Source organism: Chaetodon auriga, chromosome 18 (genome assembly GCF_051107435.1).
Source record: "Chaetodon auriga isolate fChaAug3 chromosome 18, fChaAug3.hap1, whole genome shotgun sequence".
In the NCBI taxonomy this organism is placed as follows: Eukaryota; Metazoa; Chordata; class Actinopteri; order Chaetodontiformes; family Chaetodontidae; genus Chaetodon; species Chaetodon auriga.
In genome coordinates, this window is record NC_135091.1 from 7,455,713 (window position 1) to 7,474,820 (window position 19,108).

Sequence of the window (19,108 nt, forward strand, 5' to 3'; positions counted from 1 at the left end):
CCATAGCAAAACAAAATCTTGTGCTCTTCATGTTATTTTCTTCAACTTTTACGACACGCTAGCTTTCCATTGTTTCACCTTCTAACGTGCTTTCATCATGATGTAAACTCTGCTCAAATAGCCCACGATGGTTTTTGGTTAAAATTAGAAGATATTCGTCGATTTAATGGTAACTCACGCAGCCACACTGATGCTGTAATCAGAAAATAGCTTGCAGTCGGCATTGAGTCCAGATGACTTAAAATGAAGCCAAACGATTTTCATCATAACATCAGAAAAGCAGTTTCTTCCTCAAAAAGACTGAAACCATCAGCAATTGATATCAGAGAGCCTGCGCACTTAATGGCCAGAATCTGGCGTCAAGGGAACACGAGCGTCAAGTGAGGAGGAATAAAAATCGAAGTTCCGCACGTGGTTTTAAAAATAAAAGGATTTATTGTACAATGTTAAGTTTTCATGACATGTTACAGCCATTTTCAGATCTTTATCTTAAACGTGAGTAAAATAATGTCGATAATTAGGGAACATCACAGTGTTTTCGGACGAAAAGCAGTAAGAGCATGCCTTCATAAATAACTGGATAAGCAAGTTTTTTTTTGTGTAAAGTGTAATCCCTCTGTGATAAAATGAAAACATTTCGTTATTGCGTTTTATTTATTTGTTTGATTATAAAGCAAACAAAATATATTAAAACACCTCTCCAATCGTACGTGGAAACGTATCGACCTACGACTAAATCTTTTATTGTGAAAGTAAAGAGAGTCACTTCCGTTCTTACTCTTTAAATCTTTTGTGCACCTTGACGCTGTGTGAATCCGGGTCTGGGAAAGATAACGGGTCCTGCCAGCCCACAAACGAAAAATCGCCGTTGTCCGTATTTCATGTTCATATGTCGTTTGTAGTTTGTGTACCGTTTGTCTAACCAGCGACGTTGATGCCAGACCCAACCCGAACCGCCTCTCGCCTGTATTCGCTAATGGGAGCTCAGTAGCTAGCTAACTTGACGATGATGATGATGATGATGATGCATCAGTGGAATTATCCCGGTGTCTCTGACTGAGATGGAGCCAGCGACGCTCAAGTGGAGTCGCTTGCTAGCTAGCTAGCGAGCTAACGGTGCCCACCGGGATTTACCGTGCCAGAGCAGCACTGGATAACGTTAGCTAAATGGGTGCAACTGCCGTTTTATCGCGCGGGGTTTGTTGTAACGTTAACAGACATTCCCACCACTGTCCCCAGATTTGATAGAGACTGGCCATGCCGACTAGCAAAAAATGCTAACTTAACCGTTTAGGTTAGCTCCACTTGACACAATTTATCTCGCTCCAACATTTAGCTACATCTCTGGCCGTCCTTGGATGCTTCAGCGACATTAACTGGGTGAGTAACATGAGCTACTAGACTTAAACCAGATAACAGGGTCGGACTATATTCTGGATGAGGCACACGGATATTGCGCTTTGCACCAGCCTCCAGACATCCAGCGTTCGAGTCAGCGTTTGGTCTGGTCTCATAAAATACTGGACTACTTATTAGCCACCCTGTTGTCTGTGCCAGTGGGTTTCCCAGTAACTTCGTAGCCCACGGGTTGTCATACCATTTCTTCACGTCTGTTCTCGTTGTGCTAACTCAGCCAGCTGCTAGCTAGCATGTCTTGAAGTGGTCGACCACGTCCCGTGCGACTGGTCCTTATATGGTCCTGTCTTTGCATGTATTACTGTTAAGGCTAGGGAGCTAGCTAGCGGGATGTTAGGAGTAACAAATGACCACAGTTCGGAATAAATCCTCATGAATAATAACCAGGAGATAACGTCCACTACGCGTGTGTTACATTTAAATTCCACGAAACAGCCTCACCCTCAACCGGTTAGCGGCAGACACCCCTCTGTGTTTCCGGCGTGTATGGTGTATGGTGGGTTTTTTTGTGGATTTGTGTCCAGCTCAGAGCACATCCGTTTGTTTACAGTAAAGATAATGTATGCACTCACGGCACGTCTTGTATTTTGTTAAACAAGCCAAGCCGAGATGCTAACTGCTGATGTGTCTCTGTTACAGACGGTGTGTATCAGGATGGCACAGCTCTTGGACGGGGCCGGCAAACTGGGCTGGGTTCTGCTCAAGTCTGTGCTCCGTTTTATGTTTATGTTCCTCAACAACTGTGTAGCCATCCCATCCTACTGCTTATACCTGCTGCTTCTGCAGCCACTGAGAATATGGGACAGCTCCACTTTCTGGCACATTGAAGGAGTCATGTTCAAATGGTTGCTGGCCATGGTGTCTTCATGGGGCTGGATTGCAGGTTATACAGGTAAGAGGGTTTATGTTTTCACACACATTGCCATTGTTGTATGTGCTGTCTTGAATGCACAGATACGTGCTAGTGGTAACAGCGTACTGTTGCTTGCTAGCCGTAAACTTGATTTATTTACTTCTGAGTCACAAGATAAACCTCTGTTTCACTGAAAAACACACCCATCAATATTTGGAAAGCTGTTCTTTAACACACTAACCTTTGTTATAGAGATAACCATCTGACTGAAAAAATATTCCCTTTACTGCCCAACAGTGGTTCCTAATCCAAACAAAGATGTTTTTTGTGAATTTCCCTTGCGGATGAATAAAGTGCTATCTATCTATCTATCTATCTATCTATCTATCTATCTATCTATCCGTAAAGTGTCTAAAGTCTTCACTTTATACAATGTGACTCAAAATGCAAATTTTATAATATTGGTTATATTTGATATATTGATGGGACTTGATATTGGTTTATATTTTCATATAAAGTCACACATGAACGCAACACACACACGCAAGAATATTTTTTCATTCAGATTGTTAGTAGAGTCTCTGAGGACTAAATGTATCTGTAGTACAGCAGTAAGTTTGATGAATAACCTTCTGGGCTTGTGGATCTGTATTCTTCAGAGAAACAGATGCTTACCTCCGTGTGACTCTAAGTACATGAGAGACAAACTAGGGCTTGTTGCTCTGCAACTGATGACTACTGACCAGTGTGTGAACATTACACACACACACACACACACCAATGTGTAGTTGTTATCCCACAAGGTGTTTTCTCCTGAACTGGATATAATTAAGTAACAGGTGATTACATTTTGCCTCTCAAATTGTGAATGGCATATTTCACATTTCACAAGACAAATTTAGGAAATTGCTTCTATATTAATTTGTCAAGAAAATAATTGTTGTGGCACTTGAGTTTCTAAGTCCGGCCAAGGTACGGGAGTCATTTTTGGTAATAATTGTACAGACACAGTACAACAAGCATACCTAAACTGACACATACGGTAGAAGAACAGCAGGGTATCGTAAGTGTTTGTTGGTTCCACTCAACTGGCTGGTTGAGTATCTTGAAGTGATTCAGGCAGTCAGTGGTGTTTGGTTGCACAGAGCAGCGAGCAAAATGCTTACAAACTGCTAAGTGGTGTACATGGGGAGCAACACAGCGTGCTGATAAATAATGCAAAGCTTTCAGCCTATAGAACACCTGGTCTTGAGTTGAGCAATATGTGTTACACACCTTGATTGACAGAGTTTACCATACAGCCGTGTCATGCGAATGGTGACTAAAGTTCAAATGAGATATAGCATGCACTGTAATTTACAGTCTGGTCCTTCTTATGTTAATTTTGTACACTTGTACATTTACCTGTTGTAAGGTACAGTTAAATAGCATGTAAAAAAGACCCATGTCATGTTTTCTGTGTGTGTGTGTGTGTGTGTATGTGTGTGTGTGTGTGTGTGTGACACTGATGTGTTTTTAGTACAATTTGTACAGAAGAACCTGACATTTTTAATGTTGATTTGGGTCTGTACCATATGTGCTGCTTATTCTGACACAAACCAGATTTTAGCCAGTGTGATCTTTGTCTATACAGTAATATTAAAAATTCTGGGTTTTTGCAGCTACAGCTATCAACAGTTGCCCTTCCCGCTAAAATTGTGACTCATAATTTCAATCAATTGTCAAAATAATTGCTTTTTTTTAAAAAAAAAAAAATGTACTCCTTTGTCTCCATATTGTTCAGCTCTAGTATCAGGCCACATAAATTCTAAACATTTTAAACGTCACTTCAGTGCAGCAGAACTGACACATATATACAAACAAAGATGGCTGAATGGGGCCGCAGGATGATGTGAGTGCAAAAGTTAAGAGCCTCAGAATGATCTTTAAGGAAGTCTCAGACTCAAATAAAAGGAAGTGCAGTTGGTAATGTGTCGTTTTCCAACGTTACACTGTTTTGTATGTGAGAATCCCAGCTATGACGCTGTGCAGCGGCTTGATGCAGAGTAGGTATTTTGTTTGGCACATGTGGGTCATCTTGGGAGGATGACTTGTGTAGACTGCTCTCAGATTTTGGGCACATCACTAAAAGAGAGCATGTGAAGAGTCTGACAACAAATGAGACCTGAGCAGTAAATCAGTGCGGAACAATAAACACTGATGACGTAAACATCGCATTAGATCAGCTGTTTTAGTGGAGGGGTCAGCATTTAGGGGCATTAGTCCCAGATCATGTGTGAGCATCATGTTGTGACCCGCACTCGAGGACATTTTGACCAGGATGGGTCGAAGAACCCTGTTACTGTTCCCTCACAAGGCAGTCCTGTGTAACCACCAGGTCCCTGCACTGTGTGAATGACCTTTGAATCAGGACAAAACAAACAATTTAGACATTCCTGGTTTTGTTCAAGGTCACAGCTTAACTGTCAGACTTGCAGCACATATTTCCCCCACTCTTTAGACATAACAGCTGCACATGATCTGTATGTAGGTATCTCTTCCACTGACCTTAAATGCAGACAATCTGACATGCACAGAGCTGCCTACACACCAGTGTAGTTGCCCCATTCAGTATAATTCAATGTAATGTGTTTTCAGACACAGACTCTACTTTGAAGTCCTGTGCGTAATAACAGCCAAGATAAATGTTTGCAGCGTTTCCAAGTTTGCAAAAAATCCTGTTTGTATGTTTTATTCGTGACATGTTTATAGACAAATGTTTAATTATGGTTGCATTTTTCCAGATGCAGAACATTCAGTAGATTATGTGTTGCTATTTTGTTCAGCTTGCACTCAAGAAATGCCTGATGTGTGTCAGGAAAATGGGTATACTCATTCACAGCTTGACACACTGCAGACTGGAAGCTGAGCTTTGGTAAACTATCAAAGATGAAGGATGTTGCATCACCTCCACTGGAGAAGCAGAACAATGGCACTTTGTAGATAATTTACGACCACGTTATCATTATCAAATAGTAACACATACTGCATATTCTTTGTCACTGGGGCAATTTGGACAAAAAGACATATGATGATTTGCAGGAAAACTGTCTAGACCCACCACACCTGTTTAAGAAATTAGAGCTCAAGCTTCTCACCGAGGCTTAGTTTGATCATTCAGTGAAAGGTGTTGGTTAGAGCATCTATGGTAGTGTGAGGTGAAGGCACTCGGTTTTTCTCAAGTGTGTATCATTAAATGTTTCTTGAACTCTTAACTTAAACTCCGAATGCACAGGGGTGTGTACGAGAAGCATTTCACTTTGCGCCTCAGAGACAAGCTCAGAGTCTAGTTCTTCAGGCGCTGATTTTCCTGGTTCGCTATTGCAGTATTCAGTTGGGGGAAAGATGTTTCGGATACTCTGCAAACAGGTTAACTTCTGAGAAGTTGCTTTACATCTAACATCTATTTTGAAAATTTGATTGGTTGAATATATAAAATGTAAAATCTGATTATTTCCAGTCTTTTGTTTTGAAAACCAAGCTTGTTCCCTGTCATCTTGTGCAGTGTACAACTCAGCAAGGTAAGCACAGACAAGGCTACTGCAATAAAAAAATGAAAAGAAATGGAACATTGGACATTGAAGTATTCCAAAACCTCCATAATATTACATTATCCTGCATTGTCTCTCCAGCCTAATTTCACCTAATTGGTGTTAGCTAGATCTGCCATTTCTGGAAGATTTGTGAGCATTTTGATGGAGAAATGTACAAGTTTCCACGTTAATTTTACGGTCCAAGCGTTGTCAGGAGCATTAGCTTTAAAGTAGCTTTCACAAAACGGAGAGAAACCAGACGGAAGATATTTCTGTCCTTTACATGTGTTTCAAGATTAGAACCTGAAACAGTGCCTTTCTCCGCTGTGTCCTTAGTCTCTGCCTCCACTGTAAATACTTACTGAGACAAAACAGACGCTATCATTTCCTGTAATTCATCACATGAGCTATACATGGTGCTGTATTGGCCGGCTTACTGCCCCCACCATACGAGACGTTGCTACAGCACCACGCATCCTAACATAGACCCAACAGATCTATGATGAAATCTGTTGCAAACTATTTTCATAATGACTTCAATGGATTAGTTGTTGCAGCCATAGTGAGAAGCAGTTAAAAATTGTCACATGGCTTCAGGCAAAATGCTGATCTGTCACTGCTACAAAAATGTTGGTCATGGAGGTTTCAGGAAGTCTTTCAGTGTTCTGATATCTACCCTGTTGTTCTTGTAGAAATGTCATAATGACAACTGCTGGAGTTCAGCTGCCAGTGAGTGAGGTCCGAGTAATATGTGTGTATGTCATCCTGCCATAACTAAGACAACTGAGCTTTAGAAAGACTTGTCTGTATTAAAGAGCAGCTTTACCCTGGCCAAGCTAATATTGCTATCACTAGCTTGGCTGTTTCACTTAGCAGTGCATCATAAACCCCTTCGCAGTGTGTTTTATTTTACAATATAAGATAATGGTACTGTAACATCAGATACATTTCAAGAGCAGTAATATGCTGCTGTAAGATCAAGACCGTCACACATACTCCAAAAACGATCTTCATGGTATTTAAATCAAGTTACTGTTTTCGTGCTCTGCTGACGCTCCTTCTCTGTTATCAGCATGTTTTGATGTATTCAAGGGTTTATGTATACATTAGTATGTCCATTCAGTTTGTACACCACAGATGTCAGTGGTGCAACAAATTATGGTAATTGCAATTTGTTTGCCCACTTTGCAGGATTAATCTTGATTATTTGGAAAAAGGCATTTCTGAGAACTGTCGGCTTCATGCGTCAAGAATGAATCACCCTGAAATTGCTTTTCAAAAAAAATGTGGGTAGTTACACAAGTTACCTCAGAAAGCTACTGACGGTGTGAACATTGTACAGGAAGCGTTCTTGTTGTGTATTTAGTGGTATTACTGTTAGGTGGTAACTCATATTGTCATTTGACCTGACCCCCTTTTCCCTGTTGTTGACAAAAGCGGCACAAATGTATGAGGCCTGATTGGAGTGACACACACAACAGTGGACACAAACAGGTGCACTAAAGCCAGCAGGATTAAGTTTTCATTGCATGTGCCATGAGTGGGTGGTCTGTTGGACATGTGAAGAGATCAAAGATGTGATTGCACATTTGCTTGCCAGTTTTGAGTTATGTTTGAGTCTTTGATCATATCTGATCTTTACATCATATCTGATCTTTACATGAAAAACACAGTCACCCGGTTATTCATGTCCTTTTATACATGAATACAACATTATCCAGACCTCTGATCCCTGTCTGCTGTCTGCAGGGGGTGGGCGATATGACCTCAAATTTATATCACAGTAGTTTTTGTTGTTGTTGTTTTTCTTGGTGGTATTATCACAGTATTAGAAAAATAAAAGGGATATTCCAATTAAACATGATTCTACCCCCTTCTCACTCTGTTAGCATTGTAAAGGCACATATCTGAATAACAAAAGGGGTTGGGGTTGGAAGGAGTAATCTGCTCCATAATGTAGGTTAATTAGTAAATGTAATGTGAGACAGGTCTCAGGTAGACAAGGGGTAGGTTGAGGCATTTCAACAACATTTATTTGGCAGAAAAACTTAAGTATATTATGTAAGTACAACAGTCGGTGTACCATGGGGCATGTCTATCAAGTGCATTTACATACAGCAGCAACACACACAGACCAATGCGGCTCACAGCAGAGGGGGCTTTGCAGTATGAGCTGTGGAGATAACTTCAGGTCTGGCTATGTGAGACTGCTTAAAAGCAACATTAAAAAAAGAGTTTCCCACATCTATGCTGCTTCTCTGGTTATTTAATTGGCTTTAAATGAGGCTTAACATTCACACGGTTTCTCCTGACTGTCCCTCAATATTAAGTACGGCAGCATTGCTCCAGCATGAGTCTGCAGTAGATGGTACTGGTCACATTAGCTGCAGAACGTGCTAACGCCAAATTCAACAGGCTAACCAGCAAAATAAACAAAAAAGCAACATAAAAATGGCAAAACTTACAAGTTTTAAGTTTGAAATTGGTATTGATTCATCCTTGAGCTGCAGTTTTGGATGTAACTCTTGTAACACTTTGGGTTTTGACTGCTTTGACCATGTGTCAAGCTTTTTCTTCACACAGCATGGAAATTATTATATTCTTTAGTGTGAGAAAATTAATCTGCAACAATTCTGCTAACCGTTTCAGTAACTTTTTAAATAAAAGATTTACTGGGTCTAACTTCTCAAATGTGGATATTTGTCTCAAGCCCAAGCTGACATGAAAATGACCTGTTTTGTGAATATTTGGAATGTGCAGATTAAATATTTCTTGGTTTGTGACTATTGGTTGGACAAAACAAGTAATTTGCATGTGTCAACTTCAGCCTTGGGAAACATTTCACAGACCAAAACAATTCATCGATTAGTCCAGAAAAGAGGCCAATGAGTACATAAATAAGTTATGATCATATTCCAGACACCTGATTAAGGTATTCAGATGGCAAAGTGTCCTTTTGTCTTTTAAAATAAACCATCTAGGGCTGCTAACAGTTATTATTTCCTTGATTTATCAATCGCTTGGTCAATAAAATATGAGCAAATAGTGAAAAAAGCCTGACATTTAATTTTCCGAGGAATTGTTGCAGCTCTGACTAAAACAAACCAGGATCGGCTCCTGGAGAAACCAGGAGAAAAGCTTGTCACATTTCTGTTTGTATGCATACTTGGATTTCAGTGTTCCTGTAAATGTTTTGGTACAAGAATGGTCAGATTTCAGATGTGCTCAGCAGCAGGTTTGGCTCGAGTAAATTCAGTGTAGATCATTTCACTTTGAAGCTTTAACGGAAACTGCTCTTCGTTTGTTAAAGGCTCTGTACAGCCATGGTGCACCCACACAAGTGTTATCAGTTACTTGGCTGATTAGACTTGTTCTTCGGGCTGTGTGGGTGTGTACAGATCATACTTGATTGACATCTCCCTGACTGTCCCGCATCATCTTTGCTGCATCTGTTTGAGTGAGACAGTTTTAAAGCTTTATGACTCTTTTCAGTACATCGACCTCAGCTGAGCCCCATCGTGCGTCAGATCTTCGTCAAGTTATGTCTGATAGTCTCCGGTTTGACGTGAACATTTCTGATATTCTGAACAGTTTTTCTGTATGCTTGCTGGGTCTTTGACCGATGCAAAGACAGAAAAGCCCAGAAGCAATGCCAGAAGTAGATACAAACATGCATGTTGTGATAGAATCCTGTGTGAAAAGCAGCTCTAAAAGCATTAGCACTGTGCACCTTTTATAGCTTTTATTTAGGCAAAGGATATTTTTGGTGTCTTGGTAAAATTTTAATGTGTATAGTGCATGAAGACATACTGTAAGTCGAGATATACATGCAGTCATTTCTTGTAAGACAAGCAAAGGGATCAAACCAGCATAGAATAATGGCACTACATCTTGGGGTCAGTTGACAGGGTGATAGCATGAATGGGAATTAGCATCACTTTTGTTCTGAGGCCCAGAAACATATTTGCATAAGTGGAGGATGATGTTTTATTCCCTGGAGTATTGATAAGGATGAACAACACTTAATGTGGGTAATCATATTTTAATATTAATGTGCTGTGATGTAATTGATACAGCAAACTTCTAGAAGCAACGGATGGGGTCAAATTAGCGTTTAGCTTTTAATGAGCATAAGAAATTAAAGGCAATTCATGTGACCCATTTACTCCATTGAACCAACACAGAGAGACCAGGCTGGGCTTGATAAGTCGATTTAGCCTAGTAGCATACTCTTTAGCATGTCACACACTGAATGTAGCCTGTTTCTACACTGTCAGATCTGATGCACTGCACAGCCCTGTGTGTACCTCAGTATGAAGTGCGACCATGAACGTTTGTGACCCGCTGGCCTTTAACCACATCAAACACTTTGGTTTTTTTACAATGAGCGTTACAGCTTCACTGAGCCATTGTGTGGCTTAAGGCTTAAAATATAAACACAACAAACAGGGATCCCTTAAATTTGTTTTGAAGGAATTTCTGTACTGAGTACAACATTTTACAGTTTCTTTCACATTGCACATCAGCCAGCATATACACAATAACAAAATACCTGCAGTAAGTACAGCCCAGCTCTAATCATAATTACTGCTGACTGTGCCCTTGGTTATTTTTTGGAGACACTCAGCTCCCTCGTAACTGACGATCAGAGTTTTTGTAAAAGCGGAAAAAGCTCCACTTCACTGTTATGTTGCTGGCATTAATTTATCAATGTTAATTGTCGCTCTTCATCCAGTTGACCCAGTATCCAGAAAGCTTTAACTATCAATGGTTTGCCACAGAGGTCTTATGTTTTTGGGACTCCTTCCTCTTTGGCCATACTTGGATGTGGACAGTCAGATTTTGTGAAGGAGATGGTGTGATGCCTTGCCACATCTCTCTCCTCCTCTAGAGAGGGAGAAAGAAGTGTGGATGGGCAGCAAGGTCAGCTGTGCACCGTTTAGCTGTCCACCGATAGCGGATTAGACAGTGTGCCTGCAGCATGGCTGTCATCCTGCTGTGCTAACTGTGTCATCTCTCAAAGACAATTTCCCTAATGTATTATATCTGACAGATGACCCATCTCTGTGATATCGTTTATGCTCGTCTCTCGCAACAATGAGGACTTCGGCGAGCATGAAGGCATGCTCCTTATGAAATGACATTGCCTTCGGGGTACCTACACCCTACACAACCCTGTCAGGTGTCACAGATGTGTCATTTTTCTTCAAGTGTGCTCTCGATTCCTTTGCTCACGGGGATTGATCTTATTCTCTGGAGGACAGGAGGTGAGAAAAAGGCCTAAATTGAACATGCCAACAACTTGTTCCCCTCTATCCCATTTTTTTAAAAATCACTTTCTTGAACCTCAAGATTTTCCTGTAAGGACGTGTGATGTTGGAACATTCAAAACCACCTTGTGTTACCCTGCAGCTCAGACAATGCTATAATGTGCATTAACAAAGGTAGAACAAACAGTAACTTAACAGGTTGTCTCTCATATGCTACAGTCTGTGCCTGCACCAAACAACAGTTAGTAGGCTAACTGTGTGGCTTTCTTATTTGTGACTGTTATGTAATACAGTAAACTAATAAAAAGGAAGCTCCTGCATTCAATATTGCAATTATTGTTCATGCCTGCAATGATGGAATGTGTTCTCCAATGTCTGCTAATGAACTGTTGAATGAATAAGTTGTGCATTGGCATTACATGACAATCTAATTGTGAACATGTTGAATAGCTAGCAGCAGGTACAGTGGGTTGAATTTCAAGGTGGAATGAGACCAGCTTGCAACCTTTGTCATTGAAAACAGCCCTGTCAGGGAAATGCCTTGGCCTTTTGCTGTGAGTCATGCAGAAATGGTTAATCTGACGGGTTGCTTGAAATGCTTTTCTCCAGGGGTTATGACAGCAGATCTTACACCTCGTTCAGTGGAGTCTTTGCTTTCAGATAATTGCATGGTTTTGGCATAAAAAGCCTGTTGTATTTAGATATCTGCCCACATGGAATATAACTGACACGATGAACAGATTTTTTTTTTTTAGACATTTCATTTCAAGAAACCTCTAATTTGCTTGCATTGAAACTTATTTCTGTATATCTGTAAAAACTCAAAGTTTTTACAGATATGGAAAAAGTAAGTCAAATGGCTCAATCAGTCTTGGGGAGAGGATGTGTGAGGAAGAACTTGCAGAAATACCGAGCAATATTGCTGTGTCACCCACAGCAAGGTCTTCACAATAATACTCTGCAGCCTATCAAATGTATTGTTCTTCACCTTAGCATTCCAGTTGTGTGCTGCACTGTCGGATCCTTCGTCACTTTATTTTGTACCAGAACTGCTTCCATCCATTTTCAAGATCATGTTCAGCCTCTCTCGTGACTGTAACCACGTGCTACGTTGGACTACTACTCAACTCGCTATCCTTCTCACTCCTGACGCCAAATAGGCCAAAGCTGCTGGTCCTAAAGAAAAAAAAAAAAAAAAGTAGGTTTGATTTCCCACAGCTGTCTTTGTGTACTCTTAGTTTGTGTAATGATTTCCTTCACTTCCCAGGGACTGTGCTTGACCTTGGTACTTCTATGCATTTGTGTACAAAAACAGAGCTGTAGCAAGAGGAAGAAAATTAGATTTTACAGTAAAGGCGGGACCTTCTTCTCTTACCTAAACTAAAACGTTTGCCGCATTGCTTTCTGGTCTGTTGAGGCTGCTATCAGTGGAGACGCTGTGATATCGTCTTTTTTTTTCCCTCTGTCTGACTGCTCTCTGTGTGACTTGCTCTTTCATTCTGACACCAAAGCCTGACATTTATCATCTTCAATCACAATGTGATTGTGTACGTTGTGCATAGCAGCATCCAGTCATCCATTTAAATAAGAAAACCAGAACCACCTAATAATAGTAATAGTAGTAATATAATAATATGAATAGGTCCAGAAATGCCAGTTAGACTAATAAGAGCTTTTTAAGAGGTGTTTTAAGGTGATTTAGTCCTGAAATAATCTGTATGATTTGTTGACAAATTTGAGTGATGCAGTCTTGTCTTGTTCTGAGGTTCTTTAGCATTTTGTGATGCACCAAATATGTCAGTCCCTTATCTTCCAGCTGTCTGGTATATCATGTCACAGTCTTGCTTAATTAAATGTTAAACTTGGGGTAGAAAAGCAGTTCTGGTTAATCTTTATCTGCCAGCAATCCTAGCGTTAATTCCCCCATACAGAGGATGTGTTCGCTGACTCTGCCCCCTAAAGCCTGACTGATGCAACATTTACATTACACAGAAGGGGAGTTGGTCAGATCTGCCCAGAACTATGGGGATTCCCAGTAAATGATTGCAGCCCAGCGAAATCTTTTCACCTCCTCTGTCCTCTGTTAATATGCAGAGCTGTCGAAGTGCGTTTAAATTTCAAAGGGAGCTCTTGTGTTCTCCAGGAGGGCTATTGTTGTCACCCCCTCATCCCACAGCCGTGTTTCCTTTTTTTTTTGGTTGCAGCTGCTGTGTGTGTCCCGTCAACAATCAGCTACAGGTGAATGGTTAGTAAAGTAGGCTGTATGCTCTGAGGTCTGACATGTAAATCAGAGAAAAGAGAGCAGAGGGCCCTTGGAGATCCACTCCTGTAGGTGCTGATAGAGACACTGGCCATTGTCTGGTTGAAAGTGTTAGTGTAGTAGAAGCACTGCATCACTGAAAATTATAAACAGCAGCAAGTGTTACTGACCATGTCATTAAACATTAATGACATGTATCTCTCTCTTTCAAATGATTTGCTATGTGCCCAGATACATCACCCGATACCAAAATGGTAACGATTAATTTGATGTGATCAATCAGCCATGATTTAATATAGATTCAATCCAGAATTGGCTGACTGTAAAGTTACAAAAACAGGAAATGAGTCATATCTCCACAGCGTTTTGTCGGATCATGATTAAAATTGTTCTTCTGGTAGATAAGACCTCATTGTACCTGTGTGCAGTGTACCCTGCTTGATGTGCCTGTTCTTGGCCAAAAGAACTGCAGCTTGCAGCTATATTTTGCATTGTATTATTTTTATCACTTTGACAGCGAACAAAGCCCTGGTACTGTTCTCAGTCGTACATGGGAGCCTTATGTGGTTTCATTGAAAAGGGAAGCATTATTTATGGATCGTAGACATGCAAATAAGCCGTATGTCCTGCTGTTGCAGGATGTAGGCCTAACCTGCTGTTTATCCGAATGAAAAATGTTATTTCAGGCCGGGAGCTCCCATACCAACAAGTCTGCTGATGTTGTTTGTTGACAGACTGATGATTATGTTTTTTAAACTGAATATTCAGACTGTAATCTTTGTCAAGTACCTGCTGTGTTCTTTTCTAAAAATAAATTAATGCTGCCTAAAAAAAGAAATAGGTGCACAAGTGCAACATCTGATACTAAGTAGAAATGATCGTGCTAATATTTTATATCCTTAAAGATAGTTCAGTACATTTAGTTCATTTAGGGAAAATAAAATTGTGTGACTCAAGAAATGAGAGCTACTATAAGTTGCCAGATGCCATAAAATGCCACTAAATAGGTTATTTGTCATGCTTTTAAGCTTTTCAGTGTCAACGTGACTGTAGAAAAAAGGGCATGCCCACTCAGGTGGGCAAAAGTTCTTCTGTTGAAGTGCTGTTTAATTTAGAACCAGTTGGAACCAAGCTAGCTGTAGCAACAGTCAGTCTGTCATCATCTTAAATGAATAAAGTGAGAGAACATTTGTACAGCATTTCATTTAAGCTTTCTTAGTCAAAGAAAAAATCCGCTAAGCCTGCCTGCAAGGCACTAACGTTGTTATAGCACAGGATATGTACCGTCGCTAACTGATGTGCTGCTCAGCAGTGACACTCGAATCAGTTACATGAATTCCTGGAGGTTAAGTCCATGTTGCATACAAAGATGTTTGCTGGTGTTTCCCGCCTTACTTGAGATGGAGTTCTACAGACATTCCAGCGAGCACTGTTTTCATCCTTCTTCATGAAATGAAGCCACACGTTGGACTGTTTCGTCCTCTCCACCATGACTCCCTCTTGTTGCATGTTTCCAACAGTGTAGAGTTTGCATGAGTTTGACATCATTGTTTTGCAATGCACAACTTTCAGAAAAACATGCTTAGTTTTGGAAATATATCCATATACATATATAGCAGTTGCACTTGCGGATTTGCACATCATAGCAGAGTGGACTGCTGGTCTTGGTGGAGGTTTCCGCTTCTTGTTCAAGTATGTTACAACTCATATGTCTTGTGGCTGTACCAGAAACCACGTATGAAAGTTAAGACGATCAGACGAAGATTTGAAAGTCTGGCACTATGTCATGAAATTAAAGACCATCCTCTTTTTTCCTGGACTGTTTCCTCTGCTCTGCTCAGAGTGGCCAATAGTGAAAGCGATGTCCTGAAACTCACTTCTGCTTTCTCAATTCAAACCACAGTGCCAACATTTTGTCATCCCCTTTTACTGTCAATTAATACACACAACTACTGCAATAGAGTAAAATGCCTCAAAATCTAGCTTTAAATGTGCCCTTTACATGATGTAATCATCAAAACGAGGGCCAGTCAGTGATATGTAAATGATTCAACATTCACTCTTAATGTAGACAAATTTGATTTTAATGTGTAAACCAGAGATGCTTAACTCTCTCCATTTGAATTATGCTGAGACAAGAAACCAATCTATCTCACATTCCCGGGTGTTTAAAGCAAACTTGTTGCCGTCAATAAGGAGCTTATTTTTGGTCCCACTGCATGATTTTTCATTTTGTGTAATACTTTTAAAACCTTGTTAACAGTTTTCATTGAACTTTGCTGGAAAGAGTTTTTGATGCAGATCTGAATTAATAGAGACCATTACACCATTTCACTGACTGACAATTATAGGAGGTAAATTTTAAAGAAGTAAACGCATTCAACGTGTTTGTTAGACCTCAGAGATACACACAGTGAGTTTTAGAGACAAATACTGAATGTAAAAGCTTTGTTTACAAGAAAAGTCCACAGGGCACTTTTAAAAGATATTATGTGCACAGCCTGTTTAACTCTGATGTCTGTGTGTTTATTTTGTCTCGCAGTAACGGAGTGGGGTGATGATGTACGGCCCATCTCTGAGGAGGAAGCCATGGTCATTGTCAACCACCAATCCACAGGAGATGTGTGCACCCTCATGATGTGCCTGCAAGACAAGGGCACGGTAAGAAGAGGGAGAATGTGTTTCCTCATTGTGTCCCTTTTAGGAAATCTAAGAATGTAACAAAGTTAAGGCGGAATAGAGTCACATCAGTGTAAATAGAAGCCATGCACTAGTTTGAACCTGCAGGGCACTTGGCACACTCTGTGTTTTGCAGAGCAGGACGCTGTCTGAGCACGTTTGTATGTGTTTGTCACTGCAAATAAGGAGTTCCACACACAAAAAAACCCTCAGAGCTTAAGTTAAGTAAGTCCGTTTGTTTAGCCAAGTGATTGTTGCACATGGTGTTTATGAGAACAAGGTTCAGTTATTATGTAATGAAATGTTATTTCTGATTAATATTTTTTTGCACTGGATTTGTCCATTTCGAGAATTATGGCAAGAGCAAGTTGTTGTTGTTGTTGAACAGGAGAGCACCATAGTGACAGGATAATACATTTTTCAAGTCAAAACAGTCGACACAGTCGAGACAGACGGCAGCAGAAAGCAGTGCTGTGGTTTGCTGCATTCAAATGGCAAAATGCAACTCTCGAACCGTCAGCAGAGTTTCTCAGGCAGCCGACAGCAGATGTGCAAAAATGCGAGTGGCGGCTGCTTTGCATTCTTTTGCACTGATCATTTTAAACAGGCAGGGAAGGAAAACGCGTTGAAACGTCAGTGAACACACCCATTCCTCTGTGTCAGTAGGACACTTAACACAACAAATTTCCACAGAAAACAGTATGTCATGTACACCTACAAAGTCTATATAGTAGATAAACATACAGATTGTGTCTGTACTGCATATATTGACACACAAAATTGACTACTATTCAGAGAATTGAAGCCGTGAAAGCTGAGAGGCATTTTCAGAGTTTTTGGGGGGATAGAAAACACTTGCTTTGTGTGGTAGAGAAAAGGCTGCATAAAATAATGAGTATTCATCTAACCAAGACATTGGACAGGCCCTAAACTCCAGCAGAGCACCTTCATCCTCAGGCACGAATGCCAGCACGCCACAAAGTGTACAACACCAGACTGTGGTGTTCGTCACTTTGCTGTTGTGTCGACTGATCAATCTGTTTTTCCTCTGTGGTAATCTGACATTTTTAGGGGCTCAGCAGCTTGTTTAATTGCCAAGGTTGACATGTCGTCCACATTTTGTTATTAACTGGGTGTACCTTAATCACATACAGAAATAACTTCTATTACCTGAAAAATAGCAGCAGCAGCAGAAGTGAGTTTGAAAATAGAACATCAGGAGATAAAAGTCACATTATCTGTCAAGCATGAAAGTCAAGTCTGTCACTTTTCACTCCAAAGAATCAACTATTTGACAAGTCGTAGCTCGCTATCCTGCCACCCTGCACAAATCATCCAGGACTGACTGTGAATTTCTGGGCTGGCGGGGGCAGCTGTGTTGTTGTTGTGGTGTTTATTTTTTTTTTGTTTTTTGGCTGAGGTTGGCAAGGCACTGGAGCTGCCGAGCAGCGCGCCGCAAACATGATGACATGATCCGCCTCAACAACTGCATCCCTGGCCCAGTTTATCCTCTTAGCACTGAAAGGACAGTAAGCCAAAGCTGCATCGGTGCAGGTCATAAGGGTGGAAGTGCTCTGAGGGGCTGTATAAGTTTGGGGCTCTGGTAACAACGCCGAAGTGGTGTGCCTTTGCTTGCCATCAAATGTGAGATTGAGCAAAATCATGGTGGGTTTGTCACAGATTTTAATTGTGTTTCACCTCCCTGTTCCAGGTGGTACGAAAAATGATGTGGTTGATGGACCATGTGTTCAAATACACCAACTTTGGCCTAGTGTCCCTGATCCATGGGGACTTCTTCATCAGACAGGTAAGAGATTCACAGTCGGCACCAAATGTCTTATTAGGTTTACTTTTTCAATTGCGTCTAATGTTTCATACTTAATGTTTGTTTTATCGTCACGCATGTTACTCAGCCATCAGGAGATGAACATTAACACGCTCTGCTGCACGTTATTAACGCTACATTTACATCCAGTGAGCTGCCCAGCAGGTTTTTTTAGTTGGCAAGTTAGCCTCAAGGCTACATCATCAGTGAATGACTATTTTCCCTCACGCCAACGCCTTGTTTTTCCCTAAAGATCTCAAGATTAAAACATAGACCTTTAGGCCATAACCCAACTCTGTCAACCTCCTGGCCACTGCTGGCTTGTTATTCTGTGCTCTGCAAAATAGGAGTAGCTACCCATCTGCTTGTCCCAGCTGGGCAGCAGATATGTTAGTGGGTTTCCTACGGCCATGGCGTCCTCTGAGAAGGATAACGGCACTGGACAGTAATGTGGGAGGGCTGCTCAGCCCCGCTGGGTCAGACTGACCCTTTTGTTGTGGGGGCAGCTGGAACAGCGCATCCTGCTCTGCCAGGCCTACACATTGAGCCTACAGGGCTCCTATCGGTCAGGGAATTCCTGGAATATCATGCAAGTTTGAGAGGTTAATCCCAGGCAGGGAGCAATGATTCACTGCAGATTCATAGCAAATCAAAATGTCATAAGATTTTGGGTGGATCCGCTCACAAGAAACTAAAGAGATATCTCATTCGCATCTACTACCTCAAAATAGAGTTGTTTGTTTTGTCATGCATTTTTGAGGCTAAGGGTTGATTCATAATTGCAATAGATTTTTCCTGGAAAACTATAACATAATATTTTGTGGGACTTCCCTAAGACAGTTTGACGAGAATAATAAAGCACTGCTAGGCTGCACACTAGCTAGCATTAGCTACCCAGCCAGTCCAGACAGACTGAACAAAGTTTAATGTGCACACTGTTCTTTTGCGCATTACCCCTCATTGCCAGAAATAATCACATCAGCAAACAAACCGAGGGTCAGTCAGAAGATCAGTGTTCAGATCAGATTCTTTGTCCGTCTGTCCCTCAGCATTAGATTCAACAGTGAAATTCACGACAAGATAGCCAAAACAAACTCGTCATCCAGAGTCAGAGGACACCACGATTGTGCAAGTACCGTAACTATCCATGTCACAGTTCATGGGACTGTTGTGACACAAAGCAGCAGAAGTAGCCAGCTATCATCTATGATATTTTTCGACTGGGGGAAAAAA

The 19,108-nt window shown here is 40.9% G+C and overlaps 1 protein-coding gene across 2 annotated transcripts in view; it reads left to right on the forward strand.

The window, feature by feature from the left end:
• The first annotated feature begins 809 nt into the window (after nucleotides 1-809).
• The window catches only part of lpgat1 (lysophosphatidylglycerol acyltransferase 1), a 42,826-nt gene continuing 24,527 nt past the window's right edge, over nucleotides 810-19,108 (forward strand). The window contains exons 1-4 of one of the 2 annotated variants that reach the window (XM_076755755.1): nucleotides 810-1,380; nucleotides 2,056-2,308; nucleotides 15,914-16,032; nucleotides 17,762-17,857. In XM_076755755.1, coding sequence (XP_076611870.1) covers nucleotides 2,071-2,308; nucleotides 15,914-16,032; nucleotides 17,762-17,857 — 453 coding nt within the window. In that variant the 5' untranslated portion in view covers nucleotides 810-1,380; nucleotides 2,056-2,070. Of the gene's footprint in view, nucleotides 1,381-2,055; nucleotides 2,309-15,913; nucleotides 16,033-17,761; nucleotides 17,858-19,108 lie in introns of those variants that run through there. The other variant, XM_076755756.1, reaches the window with a different exon arrangement.